The sequence below is a fragment of the Mytilus trossulus genome, chromosome 9, assembly GCF_036588685.1.
Source record: "Mytilus trossulus isolate FHL-02 chromosome 9, PNRI_Mtr1.1.1.hap1, whole genome shotgun sequence".
In the NCBI taxonomy this organism is placed as follows: Eukaryota; Metazoa; Mollusca; class Bivalvia; order Mytilida; family Mytilidae; genus Mytilus; species Mytilus trossulus.
Window position 1 is genome coordinate 22,499,037 of NC_086381.1, and position 25,513 is coordinate 22,524,549.

The following is a 25,513-nucleotide window of genomic DNA, read 5'->3' on the forward strand; positions in this document are numbered from 1 at the left end:
TTAGCGTTTTGTAAAGAGTTTTCTCATTAGCAATCTTACCCCATCACTTTATATATAAAGCCTTTTTATGACGTAACAATTGGAAATTTGAAAGAAAAAAAAAACAAGAATATTACGTATCATTAACATGATTTAATCAAAAGACAAACGGATGAAATTAAATGAAATATAGGCCATGCTTTCCCAAAAAGATTCCGTCCTCACTACAACTTTGGATCATGTGCATGAGGGTCTGTTGAGCCGTACCCAGTACTCCATTTCAGATCCGTAGGCTGGATTCTGCCAGGATTTTTGGCCAAGTCGCCTTTAGATACCTTTAAAGGGTTTTGTCACTGCTGAATTAGAAATATAAAAATGTACACTCAATAAATAAGAATGAATCAATGCATGCAATTCCCTTTTCTCAAACACCTATTTTGAACAAACAAATAAAATGTGATGTGAAGGTTTAGCATTACGACATGCACTTTAATATGTGACATAAGTATTTTACCTACCATTTTTCTTGGAAGATACGGAAGATCGTCAGAAAATTTCAATGACTTTCGGTTTTGGAACTCATTTTCTATTGTACCAGTATTAGGTTCAGTTGAAACAGATATATGGAAATCAGTCAATATTTAGTCTAGATACTTTTTTTAATCAATATGAAACAAAGGTCTGTGAATTCGTTCTTGTTAACCCGACAATGAATTGAAGATTGTATTGGCATCAAGATAAAAAAAAACATATTTCGGTATTCTTAAACTGTAACAAGTATCCATCATAGGTCGCTGTTATCAAATTATTTTTGGTCAAGTGCGTGTTTGCTATTTTGTGTTTTTTCTGACTGGGACGATGGTTCGAGGAGAAATGTCGCGTAACATCAGTAGTATGACATAACCATAAAACGTTTTTGTATGTATATTTTTCTATTTCATGATAAATCAAAATATATTTTTGTAAATAATTACCTTTCACAAAATGCTTCTCTGCATATTAATGTCATAGGAAACGTGCTCCTATTCAGGACATTCAGCTGTTAAATCTTTGGTGAAGGATTCCTGAGTGCACTAAGGACTATACAGTGCCACTCTTGAAGGACTAGAAGGAGTGCTGTAATATGTATTATTTTTACATATGATATTAAATGCATAAATTTCAAATTGTATCGGAAAATAATCATAAATAAACAAGATATTCAACATTATTTAGACACGTGTCCGTTTTTCTTTGATATGCCGAAAATCGATGAACCGTCTGACACGTGCCTGTTACATTTTGTTATTAAGATCATGCTGTTAATTATATTTATAAACCATTTATTTGTAAACATCGCATATCTGCTCGCTGTTTGAATATAATACTGACCGATTTGAAAATTTTGAGAGACATCTGAGATTTTGTAATATGTTTGATAAACAAGTAATTGAAGATGAATATCATTTTATTTTAGTATGTGAAAAGAATAATGAACTTCAAAAGAAATTTATCAAACCATATTATTTGAGAAAACCTTCAAATTTTGAACTCATACAACTATACTATCTTTTCATAATGTTAAGGAACTTAACAATTTAGGGAATTTTTCTGGCATTAGGAATGCTTAATGTGTTATGTTTAAAATACTCTGCTGTACTGTTATGGGTATACTTACTTATATGAATTTTTGACTAATTGTTTAAATTTTAATATATTTCACTGATGTAATTGAATATTTGTAATATTTATAATTCTATAAGCTGTATTGCTGACGAATAAAAGATTATAAATCTAAACCGGAAATAAATCTCAGCTTGATTTGACATCTTAGCTTTATCCGTTAATTAATCCCAGCTTCAACATGCGTGATTTATGACAACTTATTGTTTGGTGTGTAAATATTGACACCTCTTTTTAAAAGATTTGATGTTAAAAACAACAAATGTATATACATGTACTTGTTGATATGAAAAGTATGATCTTTTTAAAAATTTTAATTTCTATTTTCAAAATAAGATTTTCTAACTGAATGTCGTGTTTTCTTTTAATCCTATTTTCAAAGGAAACCAACAACTTTTATACAAAAATACTGCCCCAACCCTCTTTCCACAAAAAAAAAAGAATTTGTTTGTCATTTTTTTTTTATATATAATCATTAATAAACCGCAATTGCATATTGTAAAAATTAAAGAGGTGATTGTTGGTTACTTAACGTCGTGTCATACATGCTTAGAACAATTATAATAAAGATTAATTGACAAAAGAATAAAGTGAAATGTTAGAAAAAATAACGATAGAGAACTATAGAAATGATGATCTGACATCTGTGATTTAAAATATTAAGTAGACCAATTTCAAAGAAACAAGAACATTTAAAAAAGTTAACGAAATTATTGCAATATAACGTAATCAATTAAATTCTTATAATGAATAAAATATTACCAGAGACATATAATACAATTTGTATTATATGTCTCTGATATTACTATTACCCCCCCCCCCCCCCCCCTTCTGACTTCCAGGTTCTTGATACGCCCTTGTTATTTTTTCGGTATATTTTTTATACGTGTTAATCGGTATTCTTTCTCATTTTCATGTTATAAGATAACTGTTCCAGACCGTATGAGGATTTGGACCGTACACGTACGGTCTGGTCCGTATGCGTACTTTTTCAAAATACTCATACGGTCGGACCGTACGCGTACGGTCTGGCTAATTATAAGAAGTTGGTCAAGTTCATAAGATACAAATGCATATACCATGTATAACAGATCAACATAACTTAACTTAATTGTAATTGAAGTAAAAAATATATTTTAACTATCTTAAAAATTTACGCTAATTAATTCCGTTAATCTCGTGTATTTAGCATGCGATCTGTAATACATTAATTAAATCATGATCACTGAAATCGAAGATATAGGAAATAAACATAATGTGGGAGGATATTTTTAAAAATATTTTAGCAACTTTACAAAAATGCAAATGCAACGGAACATGCATGAACTGCAAACGTGTAAATAAAAAATAATAGTACGTTATACTGCGCGTAGCTACGTTTACGTCAAAACGCCCGGGCGTACACTTGAATTTTGAAAATAAAACAAATAATCGACATAGAATAAGAAAATCTGGTCAAAAGCACATCAGCCTTGTGCTTCTTTTTTTAATGGATTGTAATTTTGAATAAAAATTGGGACTCAAATAGATCATTTAATATATGTGTTCGAATCTTTTGTAAAAGTCTGAATCCACTTTGAATTCTACCTTCTTTTCTTATATTTAAAGCAATTCACTATCTGCTCATATTCGATATGCTGATTGTATTTTTGTCGAGCTTGTGTTTTATGTCCCAAAAGCGAGACAAAGTGGTGTCAATATTTAGGTTTCCGAATGTGGACAAATTCTTTTAAATGACTCTCCGACCGTGAAATTTTACGAAAGTTGTACAGAAACTGTTTATGATCAAAAGAGTATTCAGAGCAATATAATAATGCAATTGTATCTTTAATTTTCCCGCATTTTAAGGATAAAATGTGTTTCTTTCTGCAATTAATCTGAGACTACTATAACACTATAACACATGTGTTATAGTAGTCTCAGAATTAATAAGTGGTCGCAGTTTGGGCTTACATTTTGTTATTTCTTCTACTTGTCGAACCTTCATCGAAATTTATGAAAATGTCGAAGAAGCTTTTTCTATATCAGACTAATGTCTAAAGCTAAAATTTTAAAAGCATTTGTTTTCGTTCATTTTTCGGTTCTTTTCTAATAGACAGATAGCTGGACTCTTCTTTACGCAATTACATGCTCTATTTATAAACCTTCATAGATTGTCGTGAAAAACTCCCGATCAAGAAAAAAATATCAAAAGAAAATTTTAATTTTTTTTTTAAATCCCTGTAAAGGAATGATACATTGATTAACTTTCTGTGGAAGAAATCCTAGGTGTTCCAGAATTTTTTTATATTGCACCTCTTAGAAATATTTTTTTCGTGTTCATTAAAAGGTGCCTTTGTTGATTATATGCTCACTCACGGCACCATTTAAACTTATTTAAAAGTAATATTGGTTTGGACGTTTTCTCTAAAACCAATGACCATAAGCACCCTGTATAACCCCGATACAGATGAAACCGGACGTTGACGCGTTCGAATCGAACACATCGTGTAACACTGAGTTCAGGCAGTAAGAAATTAATACTTTTAAAGAAAATCCAATATCTATTCTTCGGATAATTTGCTCCAATATATTCTTTGCCATAATACTCATTAGTTACTAAAAGGCTTTTCAAATGTGTTGAATTTTTATATACAAACATCAAATAACGCACGACGATATCAATGATAAAACGTGCTTGGTATTTTTAAATATTCAAAACTTAATGTTTCTTGTACCTCATAGTTTTTATAACATACATTTTTTAAAATATCATAGTTAAAATTAACAAACTTATAAAGGTCGTATGTTTGTGTTGTGTCTAGAAACAAAAAAATACACGTTTTAAAGTGTCTTTATTTTCATGTTGTGTACGCTTCGTTGTCATTACACCTTTTTATACTGTACGCTTCGTTGACACAATATTGCGTTTTTCAATGAATTTCGAAGCCACTGCCAACAGGTGCTTTGACATTGAGCGGTTGGCACCCTCATATTCCTCGCCAAGGTTCGGGCGTACACGTAAAAATGACCCAGCTACGCCACTGAAGTGTCACCTTGGGCGAGAGTACCAAAATAGGATTCAGATACAATTAAACAAATATTGGATTTCAATTACTCGTTAATTCATTTTCTTCATCTTATTGAAGTAATATTAATTTGTAAAACGAAAAAGAAAGAATGTGATATGTATTTGTTTAGATTAAACCCATATGATCAAATGACACTATTGTTTGCTCGTACTGGACCATACGCGTATACTCATACGGTCCGACCGTTCGCGTATGGTCGGACCGTACGAGTATACGTATACGGTCCGGACCGGGGTGCGTCTAAACACTGCTAAGGAGTCCTTAGTGCACTAAGGACTTATTAAATGCCACTAAGGACTAGATGGGGTGCTGTAACATGTAATTTCTTTTCATGTTATGGTAGAGAATGATATTTAATGTATAAATTTCAATTTTTGTAGAAAAATAATCTTAGATGAATAAGATATTCAACATTATTCAGACACGTGCCCGTATTTCTTTGATGTGCCGAAAATCAATGAACCGTTTGACACGTGTCAAATTACATTACTGATTACACGGGAATCATGCTATTTGTTGTGTTTAATGGACAAGATTGGTAAAGTTGGATACTTTTAAAAAATGAATGAAGAAGTATTTTTTTCTCAAGTGTATTTTGTAATTATTTCTTGAAACTAATAAATTTGTCTCCAGAACAATATATTATATCAGAGACATATATACACACGGACATGCGTTCGCACAGGTATGGAGCCGAAACACATCATTTTGTTTCTTGTGGTGCACTTTTCAAAATTTATTTTCTTATATGGAGACGTTATACAATGTATTACTGGACAACACGTAATCAATAAGATAATAAACTTTTTACTACATGCAACCACCCTTGTGCGTTTGCTATGGTACTTTTTCAAAATTTTATCTGTTTTTTTTTTAATTTACATATGAAGACGTTTGAGCAATGTATTTCAGGACAAAAATAAACCATCTGATAAAAAAAAAATTACTACATGTAACCAAACTGCCAGCTACAAGTAAACAGACGGATTTGAACAGAAATTATTTTTTTGTGCGTATGCTATAATGGTTCATTTTCAAAATTTATTATCATATGAAGAACACGTTAATTTGAGCAATATATTTCTGGACAAATACGACTTCAATACGATAAAAAAAATTGCAACCAATATAAAAAATGATGTGGTAGGATTTGTGGGAGATATCCGTTTGCGCCAAAAATGCGTCCTTTTGCGCCACAACTTTTTTTTCACAAATGTTACGTTTGCGCCACATGTTTTAAAATTAGATGGTATGATTTGCGCCAAAAATAAAACATACGATTGTGCCAGTTAAAAGAAAAATTACTTCCCTACCCCTTTATTCGGACTTGGGTCCGGCATTGCAGCATGTTTTTCTTACTGCTGCTGCATGGGTACTTCCAAATTTAAAGTATGTAGTAGCTTTTAACTTCTATTCATTGTCCAAAAACCGGGTTGGTGATGAGACAACTATTCACAAGAGACAAAATGACACAGAAATTAATAACTTTAAGTTACCCATACGGCCTTCAACAGTGAGTAATTTTTACAAAGCACTCTCTTTTTCTGTCGACATTAATCTTTAACTTTAAATTGACAAATGCAGGAAATTATTCGTAAATAATGTACTAAACACTGTGGAACATTCATAATAGAAAGTGGACAAATAAAAATCATGATTTATAGGGTGTTTTTTTTTTCGGAATTTACTCATGTTTTAGTGAAGCCTTTTGTAACGCATCTTTGTCGGAATTAAAATAAAAACAAAAAAGTTATAAAGATATATATTCATTTTGTCTTCATGTCTCTCACATAAACATTTTACCAAGCTTACCACACTCTTACTTATTAGTTAGGCGCACATCAACATTAAAACCTATGGCAAATAACTATGTCGGGAAATAGATGAAACAAAAGCAAAATTATTTGTCCTTTTAATCATTTTAACTTTTAAATAAGAACAACACATTTTATTAAAATAATCAAGTATTAATCTTTTCGATACAATTGTTAATTGCTTAGATTAAAGAAAATATATGATTGTTTAATCGGTTGTTATATTATTTGGCACGTGTCAATCGGTTCATTGATTTTCGGTATATAAAAGAAAAATGGGCACGTGCCTAGAAAATGTTGAATATCTTTTTTATTTACGATTATTTTTCTATAAAATTTGAAATTTAAGCATTAAATATCAATCTTTAACATAATATGTAAAAATAACACGTATAACAGTACTCTTTCTAGTCCTTAGTGGCATTGTATAGTCCTTAGTGCACTAAGGAGTCCTTAGCAGTGTTTAGACGTACCGTCCGGACCGTACGCGTACGGTCCAAATACTCATATGGTCTAGAACATGACCACTTAAACATTTACCGGCTTTCTTGTATATGTAGAATTGCTCTATACTATAGTGTACTACTTTCCAGACACCTCGAATCGGACGGCATAACAGTTACTAAGTGGTTACTCTATTTTGTTAAAAAGAAAGACTTCCTTAATTGGATTGGATGTTGAACAGAAAAAGAAGCATGCATATAATATATTACATATCTAAAACTTGCAAAACGCAAAAAAATATACTTCCTTTAATATTCGAACGACCAAAAGACGAGATATATATATATATGTCACAGTATGGCCTTTAACGATGCACAAAACCAATACCATTTAGTAAGCTTTAAAGAAATGGCATTCTATGCGGCCCTTACTATGAAGGGCGTTTAAAAATAAATTTAGTGGCAAAGAACGTATTTGAAGAAGAAGAAAAACGTGTCCGCTTTCATACTCCAAATCTCTCATAAAAAGGAAAAAAGATCGTACCTAAACATAATTTCTTTCGAAAGATTACAGGTAAATGTTAAATTCGATTACACAGTGTCCGTGTAATTTTGTTTGTTACCAGACTTTACCTGACATTATACAATCTTACATAATAATACCTATGTGATAATAGTATTAATGAGGATATTTGTCAATTGCAATATACAGTAATAAATAACAACCATGTCAAAACTTATTTTGTTAAAGAGTTAATGAAATGATTGTTACATAACATAATTAATCAAATCGTTAGAATGAATTATATATTAGACTTAATCGAAAATTAGAAAAAGTTCCCTTATAACTTAAATGAGGACCCAAAAAACTAGAAAGTAAAGCAGAAAGTCACAGGACAAAAAGTCACAATTCATTTTTTCTGATATTTTCTTTGAATAAAAAACGCCTATTTCTACAAAAATATTTTAGTATTTTTCTTGAACTATTGTAAATAAACCAACTTATTAACAAAATTTATCAAAAGCATATCAAACATGATGAAATGATATTAAGAAAAAAAAAATGTCAAAGTGGCTTCAGTTGGCACTTAAATGGCTTCATGGTGCCCAGAAATCTTTCTTTTGCATTAATAAATTTAAATAAATTAAATAATTTTTCAAGTATAATGACACATTTTCTAAACTTTATTATGAATATATGTATTAAAAAGTAATCATTTCAAGATAATTCTCTTACATATTCAAACAATTGTCAACAGATTATTTGTGACTTTTGTCCTGTGACTGTTAGGTGATTTTTTGTCCTGTGACTTTATGTCCGTTTACCAAAAAATAGATAGAGCTCTCTGATCTGTTTTTGGGATTGTGATCTATTATAGATAAGAACTGTCACAAACGGCTCAAAAGGGTATAATCAATTCAAGTAAATGATAGCTAAAATACATATATGTATAGGAACATAGTCCCCTATGACTTTTTTCAAAGCGCTTTTAGGACTATAGGACATGATTTTTTTACTAAGGACATGTATGTGCCTTTAGCCTTTTTCAAACAATCGTATATTCGGAAAGTCATAGGAATCGTCTCATTAATCAAATCGACTCTTAGATGTAATTTCAATTTAACAAAGATGAAAACTTAATCGTTCTATTCTATAACATCAAATAAAAGATGAAAAAGGGTTTCAGTCAAGAGTGAGACTCCTTCCTAAAAATGGGAACTCTATATACTTCATACAATGCTATTCTTAAATCTGTCCCGAAGTCAAACTATTATTTGTTTTAAATTTCTTACGAAAATGATCTTAAATTAAAATATATTTTTTTATTTTGATCAATTATAACTGTTAAAACAAAAACAACTTGAAGAACCAAAATATAAGTACCGTATTCTATCTTTGTTTTCTCGTTGACGATATTCCATTACCAATCTTCTTTTTGCTGGATGAAAGAAATACTGTCGCTCTGTCGAAGTTCAATTGCAAAACTACATATGACAGTACTTTTTTAACCAAAGCATTTTGATTAAACCAATCAAAATACCTACATTGAAAGACTTGTTCCCTGTCCTTTAAAGGATATTTGAGATACCCGGTACGGTATATTAGAGATAGAGGACCAGCCTATTGTATTTCTGCATGGTTTTGAATTCTAGATATCATGTGTTATTATATTATTTCTCACTGAACCTACATTTACTAGAAGTATTTTAAAATTATAAGCGAATTAAAACTGAAAAATACCGTATTCTGTCATAATAAATAAATTGAAGTGCAATCAGCAAAAGGTTCTGTTTGCAACATGTTTGTCGCGTTTATGTTACATTATTTATCATATAGCACTAACGATATTTTTTCTATTATTTATTTATGCTTCATAGGTTTGAAGGCTGTACAGATATGATATACATGTATATACAAGTTTAAACAACGTTCGAACCTATGATATTGCTTTGGATTTTGTTTTACACATGTGCATGCAAAACAAATTTCTTGGTAGAGGTGTCTAAATACAGCACAAATAACGTTTTTAAAAGACCGAACAGTGAACAAGTATATTTTGACAAAACGCATTTGACTGACAGGTCGAACAAAGGATGTTAATCCTATGTTCAGTATTTTAGTACTTGATTCAATATAGTAACACTTTTTTCGTAATTTTTTGTTGTAAAACTTGTATTTTATTATACCAAGATTTGTTTGCTTTTGTTTTTGTGAGGGCGAGAAAAAGTAAACTTGAAGTAGTTGAAAACCATACAGGTACATACACATGTCCGACTTTTTTTTAATATGTCGGAATTATATGCCATAATATAGAAAGCAAAAAATAACCAATTAATCAACTGCCATGAACATAGTTTTGTTTTGTAATTCCAAAATGTTTTTAATCAAAATATAAATAAAATAGATAATTTGCTTCGATTTAAAACATATGCGGCATGGGCTTTGCTCATTGTTGGGCGCCGTACGGTGACCTATAGTTGTTAATTTCTGTGTCATGTTTGTCTCTTGTGGACAGTTGTCTCATTGGCAATCATACCACATCGTCTTTTTTTTTATATGTGTCTGTGTGTGGAACAAAAATACAGGAACCAAAACAATTTGGAAAGTGGAACTTCTTATTGTCCTTTTATATAGCTGATCATCAAACGTCTTTAAATTTTGCTCATATGAATCTTTACTCTACAATCATTTACGGTACCAAAGAAACAAACACAGAAATAGGACAAGTAGCTCCTCATAACATATCATTTCCCTTGTGTAACTCTGTTAACTTATATAATAAATATTTGTTCAGATTTCTCATGCCTCATGCGTAGGCCTCAAAATATTTATGTACGATACATTGACCACTGTTATACTACTAGTTCCAATCTATATAGAATTCTTATAAATAGCAAACGGCGAAAATCCAATTTCAAACAAAAAGAAATATATATTAATATCAAATGGAATGAAGTTAGGTGATATATAATCGCCATCGTGGCGGGTTGAGCATACGTTTACGACTTTTCCTTCCATAGACATGTAGGTTGAAAAATCACAAATGTTCATGTAAAATTGTAACCAATTAGATAATTGGTTATTTTGATACATTTCCATGTCTTCATATGAATTGGTAAAACAGTTAACAGTAATTAAGTAATTTTTATTATAGTGACATGTGTAATATATCAGTTCAGTAAAGTTCAAAATATATATTACATACACAACAAGTGTGGACACAGATTAGTGTGGATAGTATGTTTGGAGGTGTGACAGTGTTTTATATGACAAAAGGAGTTCTGCGATTTTCCTATATGGTGTTATTAATAATGTTAACTGAGACACTAATTGCATTAATTACCAAATGATTTTTATGATAGAATATGGCCGTGTTCACACCAAACGCCGTGTACAGTAAGCATGTTTACACTTGGTTTAATGTAATCTACACTAGTTTCACATAAGATTTGTCCAAATCTATACACCTTGTTTAGTTACCTGTACATAAGATTTGTTCACACTTGTAAACTATATGTCATTTAAATGTCATTACGTAGAACCGAACTCAAATTTTCGAACAACTTTTCTAGCAGTAAGGGAACGACCATTTGACCTAAAAAAAAAGGGGGAGGATGGATTTTCCCACAATTTGATTAAAAAAAAAACGGGTCATACAGATGATAAAAATGAAAATATAGTCTGATTCCAAAGTTTCCCCATACATTATGGTGTTAAATATTGAATTGGTACCATCGAACAAAATTGAATATTAACTTTCGCGCGAGAAAAAATTCAGACTAAGACCCCCCCCCCTTTTTAGGTAAAGTGGTTGCTCCTTTAAAAAGTCATTTTTGGATGATTTGCAGAAGTTTAAAGATGCCTCGACTACGCATTAAAAATATAGGCTGCATCAGCGTGCTTAAAGACAAAGAAACAGAATTGCGATGTTAAGGATCACTACATTTCTATCTTTTCTGTTTGTTTCAAATTATATTTTTTCTCCAATGAGTATTTAGCAAAAAAGGAAGGGGTGATGTTTTTTGTTTTTGTTATTTCTTACTATCTAACGGATCTGAGATACTAAACCTCACCCTTTTTCAGTAATGCATTTTTGAGTGAATCATTGTTTGAGTAAAGGCCAGTGGCAAATATTTCTGTCAGTGTGTACGTCCAGTCGATTCGGGAAGACCTTTTCAAATGGATTATGTGTTCGGCAATAATGGTGAATGAGTCTTGTCTGTCTTGATATGGCGTTAATAAGGCTACGTAAAGTGTTTTTATAACAAATAAATATATCAAGTATAGAAAAATATTTTTGTAAATAACTTTATTCATAAGTGTTATAAGTATCAATTTTATATAAAAATTGCTTCTTTTTTTAAATAAACATGGGAAAATCAGAGTTCTGAATGCTTATTTTTTTGTACACTTAACCTACACAAGGCCTACATCGACTATCGACTGCATGTATACAAAACATGATTTAAACTACATGTAAACATTGAGTTTTATCAATGGGAACGTAATTATGTTTAGTTTATGTGTGAGTTACACGAACACAACACCAAATTTAGGTCAATGTGAACACGGCCTATGTTCCACATCTTTGATTTTGGATACATTTTGTAGCTAGGAGAGCAACACATAAAATTTTAGTTTACATTTGTTTATATAATAACAATCATTGAGGTTTCTGTAATCAACATCAATGTGAAATCATAATGCAGAGACTCTAAAGACACATGCAGCGCTTATGTGAACCCTTGTTCGGTTGCTTTCTGTCAAATTAGTTTTTTTCTAACCGGGTTTAAAAAACCATTATTTAAGAATAGAATGCTTCTTTTTGTAACTCCATCGGGATGTAAAAGCGTTGAACGAAGTACATTTTGTACGAAGCGCGGAAGCGCTCTATTTAAAAAAATGTGCACACGGTCAACGCTATTACAACCTTACGCGAGATTGCAATGTAGCCAATCAAAATAACGTGTTATAATGAAACATACATCTACTGTAATTATATCTTCATGGCAATGGTTTAAACTTTGTTATATATTATGTAAGATGTTGTAAGATTGCCAATGACTAAATGTTATCCTCTGTATGTTGTCGCAAGGCCCTCAACAATGAGTCAAATTCATGTTTTGTTTCATAGTGGACATTTACGACACCCTTATTTGAAAGAGAGACATTTCTGAAGTAAAACCGATCCCAGAATTATTTTGCGATTTAAATAAAGTAAAAAAAAATTCAGACATCATTTTTGTACCAGAAACAAAAGGAACCACGAAATGTTTAATTTTAATCTTTGACCAACCTGATGTTCCAAGTTTAATTTCCATAATCATGACGACCTCTATACTCCACAAAGAATTTATATTAAATGTGAAATAAGTGAAGAAAGTGTTTCGTGATAAATGTACTGACCCATTAAAGGGCATTTGAAGTATACAAATACAAGAAAGATATATTTGATTTGAATACCAAATATTCATCTCTCTTTCATTTATCTCTTTCTTATTCGTGTTACTTTTTATATATATCATCACAGAAACAAGCTATTGGAACCATATTTAACGTATAACTCTTATGAAAAAACTACACCTATTTGTCACTGCACGAACTCATTATTAAACTGAATTTTAATTTCAAGCACTGAGAAGGACTTCAATCTGTTATTTTTACGAATGTTTACTTGATTATGATTTAAACGTTCTCCTGAAACAAAAAAAGGCCATAAAAATGTGCTCCGGAATATTCCGGACTGGACGGCAATTTCAAAATTGGGCATGGTAAGTGAGTCCGGAATATTCCGGAGTGGTCGGAGTCCGGAGCCAAGGTGACTCCGGAATATTCCGTACCAGTCCGGAATATTCCGGAGTAAGGGAATCGGGATTCACGTCCAGGTCCGGAATATTCCGGAGTGGTCCGGAATATTCCGGAGTGAGGGAATCGGGATTCACCTGGGTCCGGAATATTCCGGAGTGGTCCGGACAGATCCGGAGTGAGGGAACGGGGATTCAGGCGGAGGGAATCGGGATTCGGGCGGAGGGAGGATCCCTATGTAGAACGTAGTGTTAAAGATAGAATTATACAAAGGGAAACAATCCATAGTCTATGCGAGGATTTATTCAATAATCATGGAAAACATAAAAACTATTCAGGAATGTGTATTTGATCATAAAATTGCCTTGATTGCTATCACTATCATAAGTAAGTATAGTAACTATAGCATAATCAGTACTACTTTGAATTTCGATTTTGATTATAATGTTGTTTAAGTTCTAATTCCTGAACTTACTGTCACATGCTGTGTTTGACTCGTTGATAACACTTAACTTTAGTATATTCCTCAATTGATGCAGTTTTGTTTAATATTTTTTTAAAGTGATGCCAATGCTCAACCTAAATAAGTACTGTTGTGATAGGAATATAATACATTAAATCATTTAATCCAGGTGTATAGCTAAAACAATCAGAGACAAGTGCCTGTGTTAAAGTCAATCGTTTTATAATAAAATTTAGAGTAATCCGAGTACAACACCTGTTTAACGCCTTGCGGCATATAGATTTTTTTTAATTTGCGTGTAGTGTTTTGCTATAGAAAATCAAAAAAATCCATGGATTTTATGAACATTTTCTTTCCTTTCACATGTTTAAATAGATAGACGACGGTCATGACGGTAAAATAATTAAAAAAAAAAAACACTTCCGAGTTTTATTTTATACAGTCCACATTACACTATTTAAATTCCTTTTGTTGGAAGATATCAAATGACCGTTTCGTCTAAATGAGAGACGAAAAATACCTGTCCAAAACAATGACATTGCAAATTTACAAAATACGACAAAAACTAGTCAGGGGTATAACTCCAATATACACTGTTCATGCTCCATCCTCTTGTTAATATATAATGGTGTTTATGTTGTAATATTTTATTTCACACGTGTATACATTCGACCGAGAACTAATTTTGTACCAATATATCATGGCCGTAATATTGATTATGGTCCATCCATGGTTATTACAGAAAAATAACATACATTTGTTATTGTGGACTGAACAATCAAAGAACCATGGAACTGTGATAACATAGTACGTATGTTACATGTTTCAAAAGGACAATACATATCATAAGTTTAGTAAAAATGTATAAACGTTCTATTGATATTACTTTTGTCTATACATGTATGCATACTTTTAAGTTAAAACTATTGAAAGATGTAACAGTTCGTAGTTTGCCAGTTTTGCATATTACACCTACTAGTATATGTTATTAAAGAAAAAAGTGTGCCTGTAATATAAACTAAAGGGTGTTATCACAGCTTGATTTTCAGCTTCTCTATATCACTTCAAAACATTTGCTTAGACATACATCATGCTTAATTACAATGTATTTTAATTTATTGTAAGAAATGATGTCCAGAACATGTATATTAATGAGATTCTGTGCAAGTTTCTCAATAATTCCCAAGTGTCTTATATAGTAAGTTACATCCCTTTAATAACCTAGCCTTGTTATCACAGCTAAGTTCATCCTTTAAAAGCCTCGTCTCATTGATTTACCATGGTTAATAAAAAAAATGTATTAATTTAATTAAAAAAAAATCTACGCAATGTCACAATAGTTCCCTAGAGCACACTATAAATGAAATACTTTTACAAATAACAAACATTTGTTATTACAGATTTCGAAAATTTAAGGAATAAAGAGTAGACAACTCATGAAAGTATCTGTTATAACACACGCAAGTTATTTTCTGTAATAACCCTATAGAGTTATATCTCTAACTGAAAACAAACAATATAGTTTCGACTTGTCAAAGGTTATAGTTGTCTTTCTGATATTATTTTTCATCAATCTCGCCCCCTTTTATTTAATTAACTTTGTATACATTGTGTCATATATCAATATTTTTCGTTCAGTGTATGTTCACTTGTTTTTGTTAAGCCATTTCTATTTGTATTTTAGTGCGTCTTTCCATGTTGCTATATATGTTACACTATTGTTTCAGGTTAGCCCGGGTGAAGGTTGGTGTCTATTAGTAGTAAAACGTTCAAACTCCCTGCATTTTTGTTATCCTGTACTAAGTCAGGAACCTGCTGTTCAGTGGTTGTCGTTGGCTGATGCGGTTCATACTTGTTTCTTGTTTTCCGTTTTTTATATAGATCATACAGTTGGTTTTCCTGTTTGAATGGTCTGTATGTATGTGCCCATCCTTATTCAGAAGCCTGTAATTTAGGGGTTGTCGTTTGTTGCTGGGGTACCATATTTATTCGTTCACATTTTTCTACATCAATTATTCTGTTACTTTTCTCGTTTGATTTTTTTTACATTTGTCATTTCGGTACCTTTTATAGCCGACTAAGCGGGATGTGCTTTGCGTATTGTCAAAGACCGTACGGTGACCTAAAGGTATTAAACACACGTAGGTACTCTCTGCTAGATAGGTTTTAAATATATACTAGTAAAAATGTATAAACAATCTTTTCGGGTTTTTTTTCTTAGTCATTATTTTTTTTATTTACAGTCGTAGTTTTATTGGGGATTAGGAAATATATTAAAGGAGCATTGTATAATGGAAAAAGACGTATTGATGGTAAAACTGTAATAATCACTGGCGGTAATACGGGCATTGGTAAAGAGACGGCAATAGATCTGGCAAAACGAGGTAAAGTCAACATTAGCAAATAGCATCGCATACAAAGAATTATATTTGACATTAGTGGTTCGTTCTTCATTTCGAACACTATGGTATTTGACAAAGACATATACATACATGTATTCATGACACCAGTTATGATAGCAGGTGCTTTTTTGGAAGTTTGTATTACTTTTCTGCTTACAAAGCACTTGTTTTGATTTCCATTTCTAGGCGCATAGCAACCCGTACGCAAAAACGCAGCTGCAAACACATAGACAACTTTACAATGTAAACATATTTTTTTATTAAATCTAATAAGAAAAAAAACTTCAGTAATAAATTAAATTAACTATTATTCAAACATAATAATAATAACTTTGTAGCTATAACGTTCCCTTTCCTGAAATAACAGTAGATTTTCATTTACGGATTAACCAGCATCATGCATGATTATGTTTCTAATGCAAACTATTAAAATGGTCCTCGAGGTATCAAAAAACAATGGTCAAGTTTCTACAACGCCTTCTTACCAAGTCCCGAAATCTTTGAATTTTAAAATAACTGGCTCATATAAAATATGACCTATCTAAAAATACCATGAACAACGATGCATTCTCATGATTTTACTGTTAGGTAAAAAGTCTTAATTACGCGCGTCGTCACAACATATTTTGAAAACAGTCCAGTCGGACTCAAGTTTAACAGGGGTTCTAAAGTGTAATTTTCGTGCATCAAGTTGCCTGATGATGTTTTTTTTTTTAATTCTATTTGACGATCAGCGTTTTTTTTCGTTTTTTTTTTTTTTTTAATTTTAACGTTCGGTTGTTCAACACGGTTGAACGTGTTCCCCCAAATTAGTTATACGAGATGAAAGAATTTTCCATCATTGCATCAAGATTAAAAGCGCATGTTTTCCGTGCTTGATAAAATTAAAAGTCTGTCGTTTTGAAAGTTAATAAACTATGATTTTCCTCATAAATTTTGGGACTTTAAACGTAATATGATAAAAATTATACTTGTCGGTCAAAAGGCTTCGAAGCCAAGATGCGTTCGTTACAGTCCATTTTTTTTTATCGTGCATCGTTCATGGAAAAAATCATTTCACATCCACAGTGAATTTGTTATGCCTTCGATGTATTGAACTAGAAATTAGAAGATGTGGCATGAGTGTCAATGGAACAACTCTCCATCCAAGTCACATGTGTCAAAAGTAACAAGCGTCCATATTTTTTTATTTATCGGACGTCGAAATCAATTCCTTGAGCTCTTGGGTGAAAGCTGCTTCATAAAAATGAAGCAACGAACATATCATATGTCAATACTTTCTTATTTTTGTTTGTTTGAAAGTTGTTAACATATTCAAAGAATGTAGAAAATTAAGTAAAACAATAAACTTCAAAACCACTGCAGCATATTCTCAACTAGACAAGTACTAGTTTTCAAATGCTATCATCATATTCCTATTGGTTTCATTTCGTGTGAAAATAAAATCTGCCAAAAATCAAACTCATTTATTTCAGTTTTGAATATAATATTTAATTCACCTTTCAGGTGCAAAAGTTATTATTGCTTGTCGTGACATGACCAGAGCAAATGCTGCAGCAGACGATATAAAGCGTATAAGCGGAAGTAAAGAAATATATGTCAGGCAACTAGATCTGGCTTCCTTAAAATCTGTCAGAACTTTTGCTGAGAATATTAAAAAAACAGAGAAAAGAATAGACATCTTATTAAATAATGCTGGTAAGTTGAATCGTCCTTTACAATGAAACTGCTGGATAATTTATGAAACAAAGTTTAAGCATGGTTGTTACTAAAGCCTCGGTATCACCTTAACGGATAGCTCGACATTACTTTTTTTCAATCCGTTCATGTCTGTTAGACGTCCGTTCGTATCCGTTAGACGTCCGTCCATATCCGTCGCATGTCCGTAAAGCGTACGTTTTATCCGTCGACGCCCGTTCTGTCTGGTGGAAAATTTTGAGCATGAAGGTTTATGAATTTTTATTATGCATAATCCATCTAAGAGTAAGGGCACGTCTTCACACTGCGATTTACATATATTATTATTTTCGCCTTTATTTTTTCCGTATATCATGTTCATCTGTTCGTCTTATCCGGTAAGGTGTGACCGAGGCTTAATGAATTTAGTTACATTTAAATTATTTTAGATACATTTGCTTTTATGACCATTTTGTGTAGTGGTTTACTTATATAGAAAAAAGTTAAATCACAAAAATACTGAACTTAGAGGAAAATCAATTCGGAAAGTCCATAATCACATGGCAAAATCAAATAACAAAACGCATAAAAAAACGAATGGACAAGAACTGTCATATTCCTGACTTGGTACAGGCATTTTAAAATGTAGAAAATGGTAGATTAAACCTGGTTCTATAGCGCTAACCCTCTCACTTTAATGGAAGTCTCGTCAAATGCCGTTATGTTTACATTGATGCGTTAATAAACAGATACAATAAATAAAATAGTCAAAATATGGGTACATCAGTCATCGTATAACAATTTTAAAAGGAACAATTTAACAGAACACAAAAAAACATCTACCATCTACGAACACATTGATTGATTTGAGTGTCTGACGTCAGAAAAGTTTTATACGTCACATAAATTTGTCGTTCAATGTGCATACACACAATTTTAAAATTTACATAGGTAATGTTAGCATACAGGGTTAAAAAATGAAAAGTATGTAAGAATAAATTTCAGCAATAGACCGAGATTTAAACTAGTACAAAAGTCATGTATAGAATTCATAAGAATCCAAAAATAGCTAATTCCACTACGCGATTGAAAGATTTTGACGTTTGTGGTTCAACGTATATATAGTAATTGATAATAGAAAATTTCATAATGACATATATCATACTGACGGGATCTTTTAAAGTACAGAGTCTCGTTATAAAAACAAAAGAAATACAAAAAGTCGCATATACAAATTTAACCACTAAACAATGAAGATCAATGAAAGCTAATACAAACACATTGACGAGATGTATAAGTACCGAGCCACGTCAAACGGATATCACATAAAACCATTCAACAGTAAAAGTAATATGAATAATAGAACAAAAACAAGTGAAAGAACAATAAAACACGTTGTTAAGATTATAAACAACATCAGTACGCAGAATCTATACATCAAGACCATCGTGTATTATTTGAGAAAAAGACTAAAAATTATCATTATGAAAGCTACTTTTATTTGTTATTACATCATAAATTGTAAAAGTTATTTTATGTAAGAAGTAGAAAGGCCTAAAAATAAAATAACTCTATCATAATTATGTCTATCTCCTATTATTATAATTGTAATTAACTTTAGCCGGTACTATTTTCTGTTAACTTTATAATGCTGAAATTATCAATAGGAGTTATGGCATGTCCATATGGAAAGACAGAAGATGGATTTGAGATGCAGTTTGGCGTAAACCACCTAGGACATTTTCTGCTTACAAATCTTTTACTTGATTTGATAAAGAAGTCAGCTCCAAGTCGAATCATTAACGTATCATCATTTGCCCATGTCTTCAGTGAGTATTGAGGGAACAGTCATTATTTATCAGCTGAGGGGGTCGGTGCATTTTAGGGGGGTCATTACCAAAATAATCACACAGCTGGGGGGGGGGGGGGGTTGCCATCAATTTTTTTGTTTTACTGGGGGGTCACACAATGAAAGTTTTTATGTCTGTCAAGTATATAAATTGTTGACGATATTGTAAGTAAGTGCAATCTCTTTAATGATTTCTGTCATTTTAAAACCTTTGATAGCACAAGCAGGATGCCCAATCTCTCATTTGTAGTGTATCTAATCACTCATTTGTTATGGTTCATTATTCATAGGATGTGAAAATTTACAACCAATTCATAAGATTAACAACTGTATAAAACATGAAAAGTTTCTGAACATCATGCAGTTGAACATGTTTATTCCAACTTTCTAAAGTGTTAAAATCATGTTGATGATATTTCTTAGGATAGATGTAGGACTGTTAAAGGTGTGTACATTCTAAAATCATTTGATAATTATATAGCTATTATAACTTTATTAAATTATTACAAAGTTATCGATTAAGATAAAGATTATTTAATGATTCAAGTAAGGGCCTTTAATTTTGTTTGGTAGCATGGCATTCACAAACAAAAAACAGTACACTCAGGGATTTTGTAAAACATTTCCACATTGAAATGAAATTGAATGTTCTTATAATAATAAACCTATATATACGTATATATATAAATATAAGCTCCAAAATAATGTTACTGTATATTCATATTTGAAGCAGGACGGACCAAAACCAAAAGTTGCACTCCCTAGAACTATATGATTAGAAAATTAAAATCCACGAAACATTTATAAAACTTTAAAATTTAATAAAGGCATTAAATGTCTTGAGACATTTTTCTTCATTCTGTACACGAACCTTCGAGTTAAATTGCGATCTATATTTTTTTCATTTGAATGCTTATTTTGTCTTTTTTTCTTCTTGCATGTGTCAGAAATTCGTGTTTCAAGAAAAAAAAATCTGAAAAAATCGATGTGATATTTCATGCATTCAGGCTGTTTTATTCAAAGTAGAATTAAACTGAAAAATATTAACCAAAATCAGTTCCATCAGCTTCAAAACAAATTAAAAGAACATTGAAGGTCATGATTAACATCAAGGGAATATACAATTACCTTATAGTTTTTTTGCTGTATCCAATAAAAATATTTGAAACAGTTATTAATGACTGCTAACATGCAGTCAAACTGAATTATCTTTATCAAATTAATAAGTTCAAGCTACTTATACTAAATAATAGAAAAGAGGGACGATAGATACCAGAGGAACTTATAATTGTAGAATTTAATATAAAAAATCAGTACAAAATCAAAGAAAATGACTGCAATCAGGGAAAATTTCTTTCTGCCATGCATACTCGGTAACAGATAGTGTCAATGTCCACATTCTTCCCATAGTTATTTGCCCACTGTTAATTAATAGGGAATTTTTTTTAGTAGGGGGGTCATACTTATGAAACATCATTTTAAGGGGGGGGTCATTATGTGGTTCATAAAAGTTATGGGGGGGGGGGGGGGTGCCAAGAAAACTTTTTGATGTGAAAATTTGAACCGACCCCCTCAGCTGATAAATAATGACTGTTCCCTGAAGTACTAGTATTATACATACATACAAATATGAAATTGTCATTTAACAAAATCAGTCTCTTGGTGTTTTTTTAATAAATAAAAATATCAAATATGACACAAGAAAAGTAATGATTTGAAATTCATTTTTTAGACATTAGATTTGAAATGGAAATGGGGAATTGTAGTGTTGTGTAACTGAGTTGCTGTTTTATTGAAGATTTCCAACTGATTTCTGTTATTCGATTTTTTTTGTAAAATCTACACCTTTTCTATTGTATAACTTAAAGGATTGTTATTAATATCGTTTAATCATTTATTATTTTTGAAAAGAGGTATTGCATTTCCCGTAATGTACTGGATATACATTGAATTGGTTTGTTAAACTATCCTTCGTTATTCAGAAACTGTCTCGTAATTCAGAGTTGAAATAGAGTCTGCATTGATTGGTGGTACTTCATTTCTGTATTCTTAAAATTTTAGAATATATCTAATTTTATTATCCCACTGCCCTCCGTTTTTGCCACTTTCTCTTGTATTTTATCCCATTATTCCCTATTCTGTAAATCCTAGACCCCCTTGAAACATGGAACCATCTTATCACACAACGTGTATACATCATATTATTTTCATGGACATTATATTTACAGCTGGTCCACTTGATTTTGATGACATTGCGAAAAGGGAGAAAAGCTACAGTGAAAGCAGAGCTTATTCTCAGAGCAAACTTTGTAATATATTGTTTACAAAACAATTGGCATCTCTATTAACAGGTAAGATAAACATTGACAAATCGTCAAATTGAATACTTTAACCTATTTCAAAAACAACAATATATATATAAAAAAAAAGGAAAATAACAAAAATATCAAAACCGAGGAAAATTCAAAACGGAAAGTCCATAATCAAATGTCAAAATTAAAAGATTAAACGAATGTATAACGACTGCCACATTCTTGACTTGGTACATGCATTTTCTTGTATAGAAAATAGTGAATTGAACCTGGTTTTATAGCTAGCTAAACCTCTCACTTTTATATTGACAGCATTGTGTGAACAAAACAAGCAGACATACTAGGTAAAAATGTTAAAAATAGGGTACAGCAGTCAGCATTGGGTTATCAAACCATCACCATCATTGTAATTAAGCTAACTGTCAAACTTCTTTTGAAGTTCGTTGTATTTTTATTTGTTTAAAGCTATGCATTTCCATACTAATGCTGTATATTTTCATGAGAAGATGAATTTTATAATATTGCACTCACGCCTTCCAACCTACCACACGAAGAAGATAAAGTATGAGTGCCAATGAGATAGCTCTCCACAAGAGACCAAAATGACACACAAATTAACAATTATAGGTCACGTGATAGGTCACCGTACTAACTGTTGTCTATATGCATTGTATCAGACACAAATCACATAAATCGAGTTGAAGACTACTAGTATATCTTAGACAGAATTTATCATTGCAATTTTAGTGCTTTTAAGTTTAGTCTATACAACAAACAGAAACCCTTTATGCAAGTGTAGTGTTTAAGGTACGTGCATATGTCAGACACTAACCTCCATAGGCAAGTGTAGGGTTTAAGTTTAGTTCATTTTTGTAGGAACTGGTGTTACGACTTACGCCTTACATCCGGGTTCGATCAACACAGAGCTTGCCAGACATATGAGAGTCAAGGTCAAATTTATAATGGAGGCCTTGTATTTTATTATCACTTTCTTCATCAAAACTCCGTATGAGGGAGCACAAACTAATATTTATTGTGCTGTTGAAGAATCTCTGGATAATGCAACAGGAAAATACTACAGGTAAAACATTCAGCTTTTAAAATGCATACATGTGCATGTACGACTTTGTATACAATTTCTTTTCCCTGTGTACATTTTTCGATCTTTTTTTTATATTATCTCTACGCTTATAAAGCAGTTATAATCAGCTAAAAATTAAATTAAAAAAAAACCAAACCATTTTCATTCCCATGAGTGTTCCCTCAATACTTGAAATATACATGTATGAGTGGCAAAGAGATACTTTAGAAAAAGTTTCTTTTCTCTTGCAATAATTAAAGAATTATCAATGGGCTGAAATAAAACACACTATTTCATCCAAAAACATAATATCAAAATGTAATTTAATATGGACTATCTTTTCAAAAATAATGTTAATATTTTTTTTTATAGCCAATGATTTATTGCTAAGTCAGCGATACACACACTACATGCCATTTTGTTTATTGTTTTAGTGATTGTGCTGAAACCACGCCTACCAAAGCAGCTTTAGACGACGGTGCTGCTAAAAAGTTATGGGAACTGTCCGAAAAACTGGTTAAACTTTAACCATAGGGAAAAAATAACTGGAAATATTGAACATGTAGCACGTTATCTAGCAAGTTTAAGGAGCAAGCACAGTCTTTAGTTCCCTTTATTGGAATCTCTATGTTATGTCCGAAATGTGATCCATATAGGAACTAATGGATGCGCAACATATAAATTAATTGAAACAAGTGAGAGGTTCGACTGCAATAAACCTGACAGTTAAAACACTTTTAATTTAATAAACCATTTTTGCTGTATAGATTTTCAATTAAACAATGATTTGAGTCTCATGTGTCTCTCCTATAATATTGATGAATAACATAAAATAATAACACTCAGTATACACCGTGTAGAACGCCACATGCGGGGTGTCGGCTATGTTTGACATGGGGTTGCAATTTTGAAGCGAAAAAAAAAGTAACAAGGTAAGTTCAAGCATCAAAATTTCTTATTTTAAGAACTCTCAGTACCATAAAATGTATTGCACGGAATGAACCGCAACGTAATCTATTTCCTGAAAGTAGAAGCAGTCGTTTTCAGTGCTCAGTTTTCTCAAACACCTCGCCCTAGTTTTCCGTGTTGCAGATTTTGAGGCTTTATATGCAAATTTCGGTATAAAAAACTACTTAACACAACTACCGTCCGTATTATTTATATACAATATTATTCCTCTCATGGACTTCTACCAAATACCAGTTTCTTAGTTAAACTGACTTATTGGTTTTTAAACTATTATTCATCAAAATATAAAGTGTCGCTCGGGGTGTCAGATTTTGCATGTCAAGGGGTAGAGGCTTGTCATTAAAAAAGAATACATTTTCTTATAAATCAGTCTCTGTCTGAAACTTTTTAATTCAAACACACCTACACTGTTATGATGACAAATTACAAACTTAAGTTATGTCATAAGAATATGAAAATTACACGTATGAATGAAGGAGGGTGACTGAACCCGAATTATTATCAAATTATTTTGATTTAAATTAAGTTGCATAGAAATACAATTAATTAAATGATTTGAACAGACCAATCTGATGTTATTCTATTTAACATGAATCTGACTGTTTCCAGGAAAAAGTTAAGCGAAATATTGTCTAGAGGAAATGTATTTTCTTTTACCATTTGGATAAATGATAGAAATTCAGCAGTCAAATGAACTTTTTTTTAATTTTTATTCGCTGTTTGGAAATCATTTACAATTGTAGTATCATTGTCTTCAGGATTACTTGAAGTTGTCTTTTCGTTCGATGAAAAAGATTCTGGTGAGTGTTTCTTTGGAGATAGTATTCTAATTCTTTTTGGAGTGATGGATTTTTGCGGCGTGCACGAGTGCTTTTTAGATGAACCTGGTGATGAAGTATGATGCAGTTACGCTGGTTGAGGTTTCGGGAAGATCTTTTATTGAGGACTATTTTTTGATTTTCCACCAGGTTTGGGTTTATTGAGCCATAGCCTTGACTTTTGTCTGACCATAGTTAACTGAAAAGGAAAAGAAATCATTTACCAGCTTTAAAATTAAATATTTTGAGCCATTTTGAACTATGAATGAAATCAAAAGCATATTTTTATAAGACTAAAACAGGCAAAATGAAGTACCCTTATTTTGTCATAGTATAGAAATTGTGTTTGAAATGAAATGTATCATATGAAGACTAATTTACGTGCAAATAGATCTTTTTTTATGACAAGCCTCTACCCCTTGACATGCAAATTCTGACACCCCGAGTGACACGTTATATTTTGATGAATAATAGTTTTAAAACCAATTAATTTTAACTAAGAAACTGGTATTTGGTAGAAGTCCATGAGAGAAATGCAATTCTATATAAATAATACGGACGGTAGTTGTGTAAAGTAGTTTTTTATACCGAAATGTGCATATAAAGCCTCAAAATCTGCAACACGGAAAACTAGGGCAAGGTGTTTGGGAAAACTGAGCACTGAAA

General features: G+C 31.5%; 1 protein-coding gene and 1 long non-coding RNA gene across 3 annotated transcripts; one reads left to right on the top strand and one right to left on the bottom strand.

Moving 5' to 3' along the window:
- Positions 1 to 133: 133 nt before the first annotated feature.
- On the bottom strand, positions 134 to 9,233 carry LOC134683700 (uncharacterized). Its single transcript, XR_010101073.1, has 3 exons — positions 8,855 to 9,233; positions 954 to 1,095; positions 134 to 335 (listed from the first exon to the last, which is right to left on the bottom strand). It is a non-coding gene; the product is annotated as an uncharacterized LOC134683700 (long non-coding RNA).
- Positions 9,234 to 13,526: 4,293 nt separating this feature from the next.
- On the top strand, positions 13,527 to 23,820 carry LOC134683701 (retinol dehydrogenase 14-like). 2 transcript variants are annotated; one of them, XM_063543014.1, is made up of 7 exons: positions 13,527 to 13,663; positions 15,983 to 16,123; positions 17,648 to 17,839; positions 19,486 to 19,647; positions 21,896 to 22,018; positions 22,856 to 23,060; positions 23,495 to 23,820. In XM_063543014.1, exons 1-7 carry the CDS (start codon positions 13,591 to 13,593, stop codon positions 23,586 to 23,588), a joined length of 990 nt encoding a protein of 329 aa, XP_063399084.1. In that variant the 5' UTR covers positions 13,527 to 13,590; the 3' UTR covers positions 23,589 to 23,820. The 2 variants fall into 2 exon arrangements, with proteins under 2 accessions (XP_063399084.1, XP_063399085.1); XM_063543015.1 differs by lacking the exon at positions 15,983 to 16,123.
- The last annotated feature ends 1,693 nt before the right edge of the window (positions 23,821 to 25,513 follow it).